This window comes from Salvelinus fontinalis, chromosome 2 (assembly GCF_029448725.1).
Source record: "Salvelinus fontinalis isolate EN_2023a chromosome 2, ASM2944872v1, whole genome shotgun sequence".
In the NCBI taxonomy this organism is placed as follows: domain Eukaryota; kingdom Metazoa; phylum Chordata; class Actinopteri; order Salmoniformes; family Salmonidae; genus Salvelinus; species Salvelinus fontinalis.
Window position 1 is genome coordinate 4,195,324 of NC_074666.1, and position 16,565 is coordinate 4,211,888.

Below are 16,565 nucleotides of genomic sequence, written 5' to 3' on the forward strand. Positions count from 1 at the left end.
AGTAGTGGTAGAGTAGAGTAGTGGTAGAATAGTTGTAGAGTTAGAGTAGTGGTAGAGTAGTCATAGAATAGTGGTAGAGTAGAATAGTTGTAGAATAGTGGTAGAGTAGAGGGTAAAGTAGTTATAGAGAGATGGTAGATTAGTGGTATAGTAGTGGTGGAGTAGTGGCATAGTAGTGGTTGAGGAGTGGTAGAGTAGTGGTTGAGTAGTGGTATAATAGTGGTATAGTAGTGGTTGAGTAGTTGGTATAGTAGTTGTGGAGTAGTGGTAGAGTAGAGGTGGAGTATTGGTAGAGTAAAGTAGTGGTAGAGTGGTGGTAGAGTAGTGGTATAGTAGTGGCATAGTAGTGGTAAAGGTGTGGTAGAGTAAAGTAGTGGTAGAGTAGAGTAGTTGTATAGTAGTTGTAGAGTTAAGGAAGAGTGGTGGTAGAGTAGAGTAGTGGTAAAGTAGTTGTAGAGGGGTGGTAGAGTAGTGGTATATTATTGGTAGAGTAGAGGTAGTGGTAGAGTAAAGTAGTGGTAGAGTAGAGTAGTTGTAGAGTAGTGTTAGAGTAGTGGTAGAGTAGTTGTAGAGTAGTGGTGGGGTAGAGAAGAGTAGTTTTAGTGGTAGAGTAGTGGTAGAGAAGAGGTAGAGTAGAGGTAGAGTAGAGTAGTTGTAGAGTAGTGGTAGAGTAATGGTAGGGTAGAGAAGAGTAGAGGTAGAGTAGAGTAGTGGTAGAGTAATGGTAGGGTAGAGTAGAGTAGTGGTAGATAAGAGGTAGCGTAGTGGTAGCGTAGTGGAAGCGTAGTGGTAGCGTAGTGGTAGATTAGAGTAGTGCTAGAGTAGTGGTAGAGTAGTGGTAGAGTAGTGGTAGAGTAGAGGTAGAGTAGTTGTAGAGTAGTGGTAGAGTAATGGTAGAGTAGAGTAGTTGTAGAGTAATAGTAGGGTAGGGAAGAGTAGTTTTAGTGGTAGGGGAGAGTAGAGTAGTGATAGATAAGAGGTAGAGTACTTGTCGAGTAGTGGTATAGTAGTTGTAGAGTAGTGGTATAGTAGTTGTAGAGTAGTGGTATAGTAGTGGTGGTATAGTAGTTGTAGAGTAGTCGTATAGTAATTGTAGAATAGTGGTAGGGCAGTGGTAGAGTAGAGTAGTGGTATAGTAGAGTGTGGTAGAGTGGAGTAGTGGTAGAGTAGAGGTAGAGTAGAGTAGTGGTAGAGTGGAGTAGTGGTAGAGGTAGAGTAGTGGTAGAGTAGAGTAGTGGTAGAGCAGTGGTAGAGGTAGAGTAGTGGTATAATAGTGGTAGAGTAGTGGTATATTAGTGGTTGAGTAGTTGGTATAGTAGTTGTGGAGTAGTGGTAGAGTAGAGGTGGAGTATTGGTAGAGTAGAGGTAGAGTAGTGGTATAGTAGAGTTGAGGTAGAGTGGTGGTAGAGTAGAGTAGTGGTATAGTAGTGGTAGAGTGGTGGTAGAGTAAAGTAGTGGTAGAGTAGAGGTAGAGTAGTTGTAGAGTAGTGGTAGAGTAGGGGTAGAGTAGTGGTAGAGTAGAGGTATAGTAGTGGTATAGTAGAGTATAGTTAGAGTAGTGGTAGGGTAAAGTAGTGGGAGAGTAAAGTAGTGGTCGAGTAATGGTAGGGTAGAGTAGTGGTAGAGTAGGGCTAGAGTAGTGGTAGAGTAGAGGTATAGTAGTGGTAGAGTAGTGGTAGGGTAGAGAAAATTTGTTTTAGTGGAAGTGCATAGCAGTGTTGATATAGAGTAGTGCTTGAGTAGTGGTAGAGTAGAGGATGAGTAGTTGTAGAGTAGATGTAGTGCTAGGGTAGAGTAGGTGTAAAGAAGTGGTAGAGTAGAGGTAGAATAGGTATATAGTTGTGGTTGAGTAGATGTAGAGTAGAGTAAGAGTAGTGGTAGAGTATTGGTAAAGTAGAGCAGTGGTAGAGTAGAGTAGTGGGAGAATAGTTGTAGAGGAGAGTTAGAGTAGTGGTAGAGTAGAGTAGTGGTAGAATAGTTGTAGAGGAGAGTTAGAGTAGTGGTAGAGTAGTCATAGAATAGTGGTAGAGTAGAATAGTTATAGAATAGTGGTAGAGTAGAGGGTAAAGTAGTTATAGAGAGATGGTAGATTAGTGGTATAGTAGTGGTTGAGGAGTGGTATTGTAGTGGTTGAGGAGTGGTATTGTAGTGGTTGAGTAGTGGTATAGTAGTGGTAGAGGAGTGGTATACTAGTGGTAGAGTAGTGGTATAGTAGTGGTTGAGGAGTGGTATTGTAGTGGTAGAGTAAAGTAGTGGTATAGTAGTGGTAGAGTGGTGGTAGAGTAAAGTAGTTGTAGAGTAGTGGTAGAGTAGAGTATAGTAGTGGTAAAGTAGTTGTAGAGTTGAGGTAGAGTGGTGGTAGAGTATAGAGTAGTGGTATAGTAGTTGTAGAGTTGAGGTAGGGTAGTGGTAGAGGAGAGTAGTGGTAAAGTAGTTGTAGGGTTGTGGTAGAGTAAAGTAGTGGTAGAGTAGAGTAGTGGTAAAGTAGTTGTAGAGTTGAGGTAGAGTAGTGGTCGAGTAGAGTAGTGGTATAGTAGTTGTAGAGTAGAGTAGTGGTAGAGTATAGAGTAGTGGTAGAGTATAGAGTAGTGGTAGAGGAGAGTAGTGGTAAAGTAGTTGTAGAGTAGAGTAGTGGTAGAGTGGTGGTGGGGTAGTGGTAGAGTAGTGGTGGGGTAGAGGTAGAGGAGTGGTATAGTAGTGGTAGAGTAAAGTAGTGGTAGGGTAGAGAAAATTAGTTTTAGTGGAAGTGCATAGCAGTGTTGATATAGAGTAGTGCTTGAGTAGTGGTAGAGTAGAGGATGAGTAGTTGTAGAGTAGATGTAGTGCTAGGGTAGAGTAGGTGTAGAGAAGTGGTAGAGTAGAGGAATAATAGGTATATAGTTGTGGTTGAGTAAATGTAGAGTAGAGTAAGAGTAGTGGTAGAGTATTGGTAAAGTAGAGCAGTGGTAGAGTAGAGTAGTGGTAGAATAGTTGTAGAGGAGAGTTAGAGTAGTGGTAGAGTAGTCATAGAATAGTGGTAGAGTAGAGGGTAAAGTAGTTATAGAGAGATGGTAGATTAGTGGTATAGTAGTGGTTGAGGAGTGGTATTGTAGTGGTTGAGTAGTGGTATAGTAGTGGTAGAGAGATGGTAGATTAGTGGTGTATTCGTGGTAGAGTAGTGTTATAGTAGTGGTTGAGGAGTGGTATTGTAGTGGTTGAGTAGTGGTATAGTAGTGGTAGAGGAGTGGTATACTAGTGGTAGAGTAGTGGTATAGTAGTGGTTGAGGAGTGGTATTGTAGTGGTAGAGTAAAGTAGTGGTAGAGTAGTGGTAGAGTGGTGGTAGAGTAAAGTAGTTGTAGAGTAGTGGTAAAGTAGAGTATAGTAGTGGTAAAGTAGTTATAGAGTTGAGGTAGAGTGGTGGTAGAGTATAGAGTAGTGGTATAGTAGTTGTTGAGGTAGAGTAGTGGTAGAGGAGAGTAGTGGTAAAGTAGTTGTAGGGTTGTGGTAGAGTAAAGTAGTGGTAGAGTAGAGTAGTGGTAAAGTAGTTGTAGAGTTGAGGTAGAGTAGTGGTAGAGGAGAGTAGTGGTAAAGTAGTTGTAGGGTAGTGGTAGAGTAGAGTAGTGGTAGAGTAGAGTAGTGGTATAGTAGTTGTAGAGTAGAGTAGTGGTAGAGTATAGAGTAGTGGTAGAGTATAGAGTAGTGGTATAGTATAGAGTAGTGGTAGAGGAGAGTAGTGGTAAAGTAGTTGTAGAGTAGTGGTAGAGTGGTGGTGGGGTAGTGGTAGAGTAGTGGTGGGGTAGAGGTAGAGCAGTGGTATAGTAGTGGTAGAGTAAAGTAGTGGTAGAGTAGTGGTGGGGTAGAGGTAGAGGAGTGGTATAGTAGTGGTATAGTATTGGTAGAGTAGAGGTAGTGGTAGAGTAAAGTAGTGGTAGAGTAGAGGTAGAGTAGAGTAGTTGTAGAGTAGTGGTAGAGTAGAGTAGTTGTAGAGTAGTGATAGGGCAGAGAAGAGTAGTTTTAGTGGTAAGGTAGAGTAGAGTAGTGGTAGATTAGAGTAGTGGTAGAGTAGAGGTAGAGTAGAGTAGTGGTAGAGTAGAGTAGTTGTAGAGTAATGGTAGGGTAGAGAAGAGTAGTTTTAGTGGTAGGGGAGAGTAGAGTAGTGATAGATAAGAGGTAGCGTACTGGTCGAGTAGTGGTATAGTAGTTGTAGAGTAGTGGTATAGTAGTGGTAGAGTAGTGGTATAGTGGTGTTAGAGTAGTGGTATAGGAGTGGTTTAGGAGTGGTAGAGGAGTGGTAGAGTAGAGCAGTGGTAAAGTAGTGGTATAGTGGTGTTAGATTAGTGGTATAGTAGTGGTATAGTAGTGGTATAGTGGTGGTAGAGTAGTGGTATAGTGGTGGTAGAGGATTGGTATAGTGGTGGTATAGTAGTGGTATAGTGGTGGTATAGTAGTGGTATAGTGGTGGTAGAGTAGTGGTATAGTGGTGGTAGAGTAGTGGTAGAGGAGTGGTAGAGTAGAGAAGATTAGTTTAAGCGGTTGTGTAGAGTAGAGTTGATGTGGAGTAGTTGTAGAGGAGTGGTAGAGTAGTTGTGGAGTAGTGATAGAGTATTGGTATAGTGGTGGTAGAGTAGTGGTAGGGGTATAGGTAGTGTTAGTGTCGAGGTAGAGTAGATTAGTGGTAGATTATAATAGTGGTAGAGTAGTGGTAGAGTAGAGGTATAGTAGTGGTAGAGTAGAGTAGTGGTAGAGTTGTGGTAGGGTAGAGTAGTGGCAGAGTAGAGGTATAGTAGTTGTAGAGTAGAGGTATAGTAGTGGTAGAGTAGAGGTAGGGTAGAGGTAGAGTAGAGGTATAGTAGTGGTAGGGTAGAGTAGTGGTAGAGTATAGGTATAGTAGTTGTAGAGTAGAGGTATAGTAGTGGCAGAGTAGAGGTAGAGTAGAGGTAGGGTAGAGAAGATTAGTTTTAGTGGAAGGGCAGAGCAGCGTTGATATAGAGTAGTATTTGAGTAGTGGTAGAGTAGAGGATGAGTAGTTTTAGAGTAGTTGTAGTGGTAGGGTAGAGTAGGTGTAGAGAAGTGATAGGGTAGATGTAGAATAGGGATATAGTTATGGTTGAGTAGATGTATTGTAAGAGTAGTGGTAGAGTAGAGTAGTGGTAGAATAGTTGTAGAGGAGAGTTAGAGTAGTGGTAGAGTAGAGTAGTGGTAGAATAGTGGTAGAGTAGAGGTAAAGTAGTTATAGAGAGATGGTAGATTAGTGGTATAGTAGTGGTAGAGGAGTGGTATAGTAGTGGTAGATTAGTGGTGTATTCGTGGTAGAGTAGTGGTAGAGTGGTGGTAGAGGGGTGGTAGATGAAGGGTGGTAGATGAGTGGTATAGTAGTGGTAGAGTAGTCGTAGAGTAGATATAGGGTAGTGGTAGAGTAGAGGTAGAGTAGATGTAGGGTAGTGGTAGAGTAAAGTAGTGGTAGAGTAGAGTAGCGGTAGAGTAGAGTAGTGGTAGAGCAGTGGTAGAGTAGAGGTAGAGTAGTGGTAGAGTAGTGGTAGAGTAGAGTAGTGGTAGAGTGGAGTAGTGGTAGAGTAGAGTAGAGGAGAGTAGTGATAGGGTATAGAAGAGTCGTTTTGTGGTAGTCTAGAGTAGAGTTCATGTAGAGTAGTGGTAGAGTAGTGGTAGAGTATAGGTAGTGTAGTGGTGGAGTAGAGTTAGAGTAGAGGTAGATATAGAGTAGAGTTGGTGGTTGATGTGTTGATGTGAGTTGATGTGGTGTAGAGGTAGAGTAGAGTAGAGGTAGAGTAGAGTATAGGTTGAGTAGTGTAGAGTAGAGTAGAGTAGAGGTAGAGTAGAGGTAGAGTAGAGGTAGAGTAGAGGTAGAGTAGAGTAGAGGTATAGTAGAGTTTGAGTAGAGTAGAGGTAGAGTAGATGTAGGAGGTAGAGTAGAGGTAGAGTAGAGGTAAAGTAGAGGTAGAGTAGAGGTAGAGTAGAGTAGGAGGTAGAGTAGAGGTAGAGTAGAGTAGGAGGTAGAGGAGAGGTAGAGTAGAGGTAGAGTAGAGTAGGAGGTAGAGGAGAGGTAGAGTAGAGTAGGAGGTAGAGTAGAGGTAGAGTAGAGTAGAGGTACATTAGAGGTAGATTAGAGGTAGATTAGAGGTAGAGTAGAGTAGAGTAGAGGGAGATTAGAGGTAGAGTAGAGGTAGAGTAGAGTAGAGGTAGATTAGCGGTAGAGTAGAGGTGGAGTAGAGGTAGAGTAGAGGTAGAGGTGGAGTAGAGGTAGAGTAGAGGTGGAGTAGAGGTAGAGTAGAGGTAGAGTAGAGGTAGATTAGAGGTAGAGTAGAGGTGGAGTAGAGGTGGAGTAGAGGTGGAGTAGAGGTGGAGTAGAGGTAGAGTAGAGGTATATTAGAGGTAGAGTAGAGGTGGAGTAGAGGTAGAGTAGAGGTAGAGTAGAGTAGAGGTAGAGTAGAGGTAGATTAGAGGTAGAGTAGAGGTAGAGTAGGAGGTAGAGTAGAGGTAGAGTAGAGGTAGAGTGGAGGTAGAGTAAAGGTAGAGTAGAGGTGGAGTAGAGGTGGAGTAGAGGTAGAGTAGAGGTAGAGTAGAGGTAGAGTAGAGGTAGATTAGAGGTAGATTAGAGGTAGAGTAGAGGTAGATTAGAGATAGATTAGAGGTAGAGTAGAGGTAGAGGTAGAATATAGTAGAAGGTAGAGTAGGGTAGTGTAGTGTAGAGGTAGAGTAGAGGTAGAGTTGAGGTAGAGTAGAGGTAGTGTAGTGTAGTGTAGAGTTGAGGTAGAGTAGTGTAGTGGTAGTGTAGAGTAGAGTAGAGTAGAGTAGAGTTGAGGTAGAGGTAGAGGTAGAGGTAGAGGTAGAGTAGAGTAGTGTAGTGTAGAGTAGAGTAGAGGTAGTGTAGTGTAGAGTAGAGTAGAGTTGAGGTAGAGGTAGAGGTAGAGTAGGGTATTGCAGTGTAGAGTTAGAGTATTGTATAGTAGAGGTAGAGGTAGAGTAGAGGTAGAGTAGAGTAGGGTAGTGTAAGGTAGAGTAGTGTAGTGTAGAGTAGAGTAGAGTAGAGGTAGTGTAGTGTAGAGGTAGAGTAGGGTATTGCAGTGTAGAGTTAGAGTGTTGTATAGTAGAGGTAGAGTAGAGGTAGAGTAGGGTAGTGTAGAGGTGAGTTAGTGTAGAGTCCTGATTTTGGAGGAAGAGTTAGAGAAAGAGTCATAGCAAAGACACAGGAGGAAGGACACAGTTGAGAAATCTGTTTATTAGACTAGTTAATTTACCATACAGAGGGAGATAGAAAGAGATTCACTGTTACAACAGACCAGACCACTGACTGACTGGCTGGCTGGCTGACTGACTGGCTGGCTGCCTGGCTGGCTGACAGGCTGCCTGGCTGACAGGCTGGCTGGCTGACTGACAGGCTGGCTGGCTGACAGGCTGACTGACAGGCTGGCTGGCTGGCTGCCTGGCTGGCTGACAGGCTGGCTGCCTGGCTGGCTGACAGGCTGGACTGAAAAGATTGAAGGAGGAACGGAGGTGAATGTGTTTGTGAGACATTAGAGAGAGTGTGAGTGATGATCCTAGTCAGAAAAAGGAAACGGGACGGTGAAACAATATCAAATGACACCTCGGCTTCACCAAAAGTAAAGCATTAGTTTGTTTGTTGTTGTTAGTTTGTGTTGAAAAGTGGTTTGTTTCAAGGTTGTTGATTACTCCCGTTAGCTTTAGACAGAGAAGCAAGTTGTTTCACCGCAGAACAGGGAGACATTCTTTACACATCTCAGAAGTTCTGTTGGTCGTCTGGTTGGTTCTGAAACCTATGTCTGTGTCCTATTCCCTACATAGTGCACTACTTTAGACCAGAGTCCAATGGAACCCTATTCCCTATACCGTGCACTACTTTAGACCAGAGCCCTATGGAACCCTATTCCCTATATAGTGCACTACTTTAGACCAGAGTCCAATGGAACCCTATTCCCTACATAGTGCACTACTTTAGACCAGAGTCCAATGGAACCCTATTCCCTATATATAGTGCACTACTTTAGACCAGAGCCCTATAGAACCCTATTCCCTATATAGTGCACTACTTTAGACCAGGGCCCTATGGAACCCTATTCCTTATATAGTGCACTACTTTAGACCAGAGCCCTATAGAACCCTATTCCCTATATAGTGCACTACTTTAGACCAGAGCCCTATGGAACCCTATTCCCTATTACCGTGCACTACTTTAGACCAGAGCCCTATAGAACCCTATTCCCTATGTAGTGCACTACTTTAGACCAGAGCCCTATAGAACCCTATTCCCTATGTAGTGCACTACTTTAGACCAGAGCCCTATAGAACCCTATTCCCTATGTAGTGCACTACTTTAGACCAGAGCCCTATGGAACCCTATTCCCTATACCGTGCACTACTTTAGACCAGAGCCCTATGGAACCCTATTCCCTATACAGTGCACTACTTTAGACCAGAGCCCTATGGAACCCTATTGCCTATATATAGTGCACTACTTTAGACCAGAGCCCTATGGAACCCTATTCCCTATATATAGTGCACTACCTTAGACCAGAGCCCTATAAAACCCTATTCCATATATAGTGCACTACTTTAGACCAGAGCCCTATAGAACCCTATTGCCTATATAGTTCACTATCAGGGCCTGTAGGGAAAGGTTCAAATTTGAGATATACATGAAGTTGTATTTGCTAGTTCTAACTTCAGTCATATTGTGGTATAGATTGTTCTCGGTGGTAGCACGTGAGTGTAGAAGTGTGGTTCTGTTGTTTCATAGCTAGGCCAGAACCTACCATACTAAAGGTCTGGTTACTCTGCCATACAAACTGGACCTCAGTAGACCCTCAGCACAACTCTCACTACACTATGTCACATTATCAACCCAATGACATGTTATAACCCTCACTACACTATGTCACATTATCAACCCAATGACATGTTATAACCCTCACTACATTATGTCACATTGTCAACCCAATAACATATTATAACCCTTACTACACTATGTCACATTATCAACCCAATGACATGTTATAACCCTCACTACACTATGTCACATTATCAACCCAATGACATGTTATAACCCTCACTACATTATGTCACATTGTCAACCCAATAACATATTATAACCCTTACTACACTATGTCACATTATCAACCCAATGACATGTTATAACCCTCACTACACTATGTCACATTATCAACCCAATGACATGTTATGACCCTCACTACATTATGTCACATGTTATAACCCTTACTACACTATGTCACATTATCAACCCAATGACATGTTATATCCCTTACTACACTATGTCACATGGTTAACCCAATGACATGTTATAACCCTCACTACACTATGTCACATGGTTAACCCAATGATATGCTATAACCCTCACTATACAATGTCACATGCTATAATCCTCACTACACCATGTCACATTATCAACCCAATGACATATTATAACCCTCACAACACTATGTCACATTATCAACCCAATGACATGTTATAATCCTCACTACACCATGTCACATTATCAACCCAATGATATGTTATAACCCTCACAACACTATGTCACATTATCAACCGAATGACATATTATAACCCGTACTACACTATGTCACATTATCAACCCAATAACATGTTATAACCCTTACTACACTATGTCACATGGTTAACCCAATGACATGTTATAAACCTCACTACACTACGTCAAATGGTTATCCCAATGATATGCTATAACCCTCATTATACTATGTCACATGTTATAACCCTCACTACATATTGTCACATTATCAACCAATGACATGTCATAACCCTCACTACACTACATCACATGGTTATGCATAATCGCCCAAAATCAGAGCCACGCCTAATCGCTCAACATCAGAGCCAGGCCTAATCGCTCAACATCAGAGCCCAGGCCTAATCACCCAGCATCAGAGCCAGGCCTAATCACCTAACATCAGAGCCAGGCCTAATCGCTCAACATCAGAGCCAGGCCTAATCGCCTAACATCAGAGCCCAGGCCTAATCGCTCAACATCAGAGCCAGGCCTAATCACCCAGCATCAGAGCCAGGCCTAATCGCCAAACATCAGAGCCAGGCCTAATCGCTCAACATCAGAGCCAGGCCTAATCACCTAACATCAGAGCCAGAACTAATCGCTCAACATCAGAGCCCAGGCCTAATCGCTCAACATCAGAGCCAGGCCTAATCGCTCAACATCAGAGCCAGGCCTAATCGCTCAACATCAGAGCCAGGCCTAATCACCCAACATCAGAGCCCAGGCCTAATCGCTCAACATCAGAGCCAGGCCTAATCACCAAACATCAGAGCCCAGGCCTAATCGCTCAACATCAGAGCCAGGCCTAATCACCAAACATCAGAGCCCAGGCCTAATCGCTCAACATCAGAGCCAGGCCTAATCACCTAACATCAGAGCCAGGCCTAATCGCCAAACATCAGAGCCAGGCCTAATCGCTCAACATCAGAGCCAGGCCTAATCGCTCAACATCAGAGCCCGACATCACTAATACTCTTGTGGCTGAATAGAAGCAAGTCCACACAACAATGTTCCAACATCTAGTGGAAAGCCTTCCCAGAAGACTGGAGGCTGTTATAGCAGCAAAGGGGGGTGACCAACTCCATATTAATACCATGATTATGGAATGAGATGTTTGACGAGCAGGTGTCCACATACTTTTGTAGTGGACAGTGTTCAGGAGTGGCTGATAGATAGTGTTCAGGAGTGGCTGATAGATAGTGTTCAGGAGTGGCTGATAGATGGTGTTCAGGAGTGGCTGATAGATAGTGTTCAGGAGTGGCTGATAGATAGTGTTCAGGAGTGGCTGATAGATAGTGTTCAGGAGTGGCTGATAGATAGTGTTCAGGAGTGGCTGATAGATAGTGTTCAGGAGTGGCTGATAGATGGTGTTCAGGAGTGGCTGATAGATAGTGTTCAGGAGTGGCTGATAGATGGTGTTCAGGAGTGGCTGATAGATGGTGTTCAGGAGTGGCTGATAGATGGTGTTCAGGAGTGGCTGATAGATAGTGTTCAGGAGTGGCTGATAGATAGTGTTCAGGAGTGGCTGATAGATAGTGTTCAGGAGTGGCTGATAGATAGTGTTCGGGAGTGGCTGATAGATAGTGTTCGGGAGTGGCTGATAGATTTGGTTCGGGAGTGGCTGATAGATAGTGTTCAGGAGTGGCTGATAGATAGTGTTCAGGAGTGGCTGATAGATAGTGTTCAGGAGTGGCTGATAGATAGTGTTCAGGAGTGGCTGATAGATAGTGTTCAGGAGTGGCTGATAGATAGTGTTCAGGAGTGGCTGATAGATAGTGTTCAGGAGTGGCTGATAGATAGTGTTCAGGAGTGGCTGATAGATAGTGTTCAGGAGTGGCTGATAGATAGTGTTCAGGAGTGGCTGATAGATAGTGTTCAGGAGTGGCTGATAGATAGTGTTCAGGAGTGGCTGATAGATAGTGTTCAGGAGTGGCTGATAGATAGTGTTCAGGTGTTCCAGATAGATGTTTGTTGAGATATGAGCCAATCTAAATGACACACAAACACCCACATTGACCCGTTCATCTTCAGATCCAGTTCTGTAACAAGACAGTCAAGTTAAATCATTGTGTCGTAGCCTATTTCTTACAGACAATCTCTTTCTTTACGTGACATGTTCGTTTTGATGATGTCCTGTTGTCTATTCTCATTGTTGATTATTCCAAAATAACACTTAGTAACTACAATGTGTTGTAGTCTGGTCTGCTCTGGTCTGCTCTAGTCTGCTCTGGTCTGCTCTGGTCTGCTCTAGTCTGCTCTAGTCTGCTCTGGTCTGCTCTGGTCTGCTCTGGTCTGCTCTGGTCTGCTCTGGTCTGCTCTGGATGGTAGTGTTGTCCTCCGGTGTGAGGTTTCCCCTAGCTAAAGATCCAGGATCAGTTGCCCCTCGCCCAATCCTGTCCTTAACCGTTATTGGGGGAAAGGAACAACTGACCCAAGATCATTGTCTAGGGTCAACTCAGAAAGGCTAGAGATGAGACAGGATGCTTTGCTTCTCCGGCTCACATACGGGGTTCAAGGTTTGGATACAACCAGCTCACAGAGGAGAGAGGTTATAGGTCAAAGGTCAGATAAAGAGAGTGATGTAACCTCAGCCAGGTCCCAGAGGTCAGAGGGCAGGTGGAGGTTCTGTTAGTAGCCATGAGGAGGAAGAGGATGAGGAAGAGGAGGAGGAGGGGTTTAGGGAGGAGGAAGATCAGAGCCTTGATGAACCAACGAGCTCTTCTCCTCCCGGTAGTCCCAGGAAAACTAGAGGGTTGTGGGTAGTGTAGTTAAAGAAATGAGCGTCACATGATAGTACAGCAGTGGCAGGGCTTTTTCTTCTCTATACCTGCTGGGGAGGGGAGTTCCTTGGTGGCCGTGGCAGGGCTCTCGTCCTTCCCCTCCGACGACAGGTCGGTGGTGTCGCTGAGCGGCCGGGCGCCGGACACCAGGTCGGCGGCGTTGCCGTCGATTACGGAGTAACCGTCGGTGACCGTTTTCTCCCGTAACGACTTCTCGTCATCGTCATCGATCAGGACGATTTCAGCCTTGATGGTGCCGTCGAATCCCAGCAGCCTCTTGGTTTCATCCTGGTCGTCTACATTATGGTAGCCCATGAAGATCATAGTGACTGGCTTCTCCGCCGTTGCCTGTGGAGCCTCTATCACCTCCCCCTCGTAGGTCACCTCCCGACGGGGTGGAGGCTGGCTGGTGATAGGGGCGCCTGTAGCTTGGGGCACCTTGTGGGCCATGGTGGTAGGGCTACGGATGGCTGGGGGGGTGGTGTAGGTGGTAGGGAGCTCATCAGTGCGGTCAGCGGAGCTGGGGGAGGTTTTGGTGTCACCAGTGCCAACAGGGGTGACAGTAACCTTAGCCTTACCCCCGTCGGCCTGGCCGGCTGGCACCCCGACCCGCTGCATCAGCTCGTCCACCTGTTGGGAACTCCAAGGGTGAACCCCATTCTCCAGGGTGGTGGACCCCCCCGAGCGGACCTCGTAGACGACCTTCCGGCCGTCGTCGAAGACCTTGACCCCGCGCTGGGGCACCTCGTCTGGGCTGACGGAAGACGCTGACAGGATCCTGGTGTCACCCGTCTTCCTGTCCTTCTCCACGTTGATCTCCATGGCGTACATCGCTACAGACAGACAGACACGGGGAGACACACAGAAAGGGAGACAATACAGCATATTACAACTAACATATTATTAGACAGACAGGATACAGTATGTTACCACATGGTTGCCATATGGTTACTACGTTAGTGCAGCAGGACAAGATTTTTTCAACACATTGGTCCTGACACGCCATTCTCTATCAACACACTGGTGTTAAAACCAGCCCAGTCCCAGATTATCTCCATGTTTAATGTGTTATAACCAGTCCCAGGGTATCTCCAGTTTTAATCTGTTATAACCAGTCCCTGGGTATTTCCAGTTGTAATGTGTTATAACCAGTCCCAGGGTATCTCCAGGTTTAATGTGTTATAACCAGTCCCAGGGTATTTCCAGTTGTAATGTGTTATAACCAGTCCCAGGGTATCTCCAGTTTTAATCTGTTATAACCAGTCCCAGGGTATCTCCAGGTTTAATGTGTTATAACCAGTCCCAGGGTATCTCCAGTTTTAATCTGTTATAACCAGTCCCAGGGTATCTCCAGGTTTAATGTGTTATAACCAGTCCCAGGGTATCTCCAGTTTTAATCTGTTATAACCAGTCCCAGGGTATTTACAGTTGTAATGTGTTATAACCAGTCCCAGGGTATCTCCAGTTTTAATCTGTTATAACCAGTCCCAGGGTATCTCCAGTTTTAATCTGTTATAACCAGTCCCAGGGTATTTCCAGTTGTAATGTGTTATAACCAGTCCCAGGGTATCTCCAGTTTTAATATGTTATAACCAGTCCCAGGGTATCTCCAGTTTTAATATGTTATAACCAGTCCCAGGGTATCTCCAGTTTAATTGTGTTATAACCTGTCCCAGGGTATCTCCAGTTTTAATGTGTTATAACCAGTCCCAGGGTATTTCCAGTTGTAATGTGTTATAACCAGTCCCAGGGTATCTCCAGTTTTAATATGTTATAACCAGTCCCAGGGTATCTCCAGTTTAATTGTGTTATAACCTGTCCCAGGGTATCTCCAGTTTTAATATGTTATAACCAGTCCCAGGGTATCTCCAGTTTAATTGTGTTATAACCTGTCCCAGGGTATCTCCAGGTTTAATGTGTTATAACCAGTCCCAGGGTATCTCCAGTTTTAACGTGTTATAACCAGTCCCAGGGTATCTCCAGTTGTAATTTGTTATAACCAGTCCCAGGGTATCTCCAGTTTTAACGTGTTATAACCAGTCCCAGGGTATCTCCAGTTTTAATGTGTTATAACCCCAGATCAACAGGTGTGGTAGTGTTCCTGTCGTTTGCCTCTCCCTCCATCTCTCGTTCACTCTATCTGTCTGTTCGCTCGTCTCCAACGCTGAGCTGACATGGGCAGAGTGTTCTATGAAGTTATACCCCGTTGCTCTCTCAACTAGGGGAGTGTGTTGTTCTCTCAGCTAGGGGAGTGTGTTGTTCTCTCAACTAGGGGAGTGTGTTGTTCTCTCAACTAGGGGAGTGTGTTGTTCTCTCAACTAGGGGAGTGTGTTGTTCTCTCAACTAGGGGAGTGTGTTGTTCTCTCAACTAGGGGAGTGTGTTGTTCTCTCAACTAGGGGAGTGTGTTGTTCTCTCAACTAGGGGAGTGTGTTGTTCTCTCAACTAGGGGAGTGTGTTGTTCTCTCAGCTAGGCGAGTGTGTTGTTCTCTCAGCTAGGGGAGTGTGTTGTTCTCTCAGCTAGGGGAGTGTGTTGTTCTCTCAGCTAGGGGAGTGTGTTGTTCTCTCAGCTAGGGAGTGTGTTGTTCTCTCAGCTAGGGAGTGTGTTGTTCTCTCTGCTAGGGGAGTGTGTTGTTCTCTCAGCTAGGGAGTGTGTTGTTCTCTCAGCTAGGGAGTGTGTTGTTCACTCAGCTAGGGAGTGTGTTGTTCTCTCAGCTAGGGAGTGTGTTGTTCTCTCAGCTAGGGAGTGTGTTGTTCTCTCTGCTAGGGAGTGTGTTGTTCTCTCTGCTAGGGAGTGTGTTATTCTCTCAGCTAGGGAATGTGTTGTTCTCTCAGCTAGGGAGAGTGTTGTTCCTGTAGTGCTGCTGGCCCTTTAAGGCTGCACTCTCAACTAGGGAGTGTGTTGTTCCTGTAGCGCTGCTGGCCCTTTAAGGCTGCACTGCATCTTGTGTGTGTGTGTCGTGTGTGTTTGTCGTGTGTGTGTGTGTGTGTCGTGTGTGTTGTGTGTGTGGTTGGTTGTATCGCAGCTTTAGCTGTCTCTGAATTGGGGCTCCATCCCTCCGTCCCTGCATCTGGAATCGCCATTAGCTACCACCCCTGATCCTGTCCTAGCTACCACCCCATGTCCTGTCCTAGCTACCACCCTCGATCCTGTCCTAGCTACCACCCTCGGTCCTGTCCTAGCTACCACCCTCGATCCTGTCCTAGCTACCACCCTCGATCCTGTCCTAGCTACCACCCTCGATCCTGTCCTAGCTACCACCCTCGATCCTGTCCTAGCTACCACCCTCGATCCTGTCCTAGCTACCACCCTCGATCCTGTCCTAGCTACCACCCCTGGTCCTGTCCTAGCTACCACCCCTGGTCCTGTCCTAGCTACCACCCTCGATCCTGTTCTAGCTACCACCCTCGATCCTGTCCTAGCTACCACCCCTGGTCCTGTCCTAGCTACCACCCTCGGTCCTGTCCTAGCTACCACCCTCGATCCTGTCCTAGCTACCACCCTCGATCCTGTCCTAGCTACCACCCCTGGTCCTGTCCTAGCTACCACCCCTGGTCCTGTCCTAGCTACCACCCTCGATCCTGTCCTAGCTACCACCCTCGATCCTGTCCTAGCTACCACCCTCGATCCTGTCCTAGCTACCACCCCTGGTCCTGTCCTAGCTACCACCCCCGGTCCTGTCCTAGCTACCACCCTCGATCCTGTCCTAGCTACCACCCCTGGTCCTGTCCTAGCTACCACCCCTGGTCCTGTCCTAGCTACCACCCCTGGTCCGGTCCTAGCTACCACCCCTGGTCCTGTCCTAGCTACCACCCCTGGTCCTGTCCTAGCTACCACCCCTGGTCCTGTCCTAGCTACCACCCCCGGTCCTGTCCTAGCTACCACCCTCGATCCTGTCCTAGCTACCACCCCTGGTCCTGTCCTAGCTACCACCCCTGGTCCTGTCCTAGCTACCACCCCTGGTCCGGTCCTAGCTACCACCCCTGGTCCTGTCCTAGCTACCACCCCTGGTCCTGTCCTAGCTACCACCCCATGTCCTGTCCTAGCTACCACCCCTGGTCCTGTCCTAGCTACCACCCCTGGTCCTGTCCTAGCTACCACCCCTGGTCCGGTCCTAGCTACCACCCCTGGTGTTGTCCTAGCTACCACCCCTGGTGCTGTCCTGTCCTAGTTACCACCCCATGTCCTGTCCTAGCTACCACCCCTGGTGTTGTCCTAGCTACCACCCCTGGTGCTGTCCTGTCCTA

The 16,565-nt window shown here is 45.9% G+C and overlaps 1 protein-coding gene across 3 annotated transcripts in view; it reads right to left on the minus strand.

The window, feature by feature from the left end:
* Window positions 1-16,565, minus strand: part of LOC129810602 (A-kinase anchor protein 2) — a 239,817-nt gene that overhangs the window by 110,402 nt on the left and 112,850 nt on the right. For all 3 annotated transcript variants that reach the window (XM_055861305.1, XM_055861297.1, XM_055861290.1), the window contains one exon: window positions 12,367-13,152. In XM_055861305.1, the coding sequence (XP_055717280.1) occupies window positions 12,367-13,152 (786 nt within the window). The remainder of the gene's footprint in view (window positions 1-12,366; window positions 13,153-16,565) is intronic.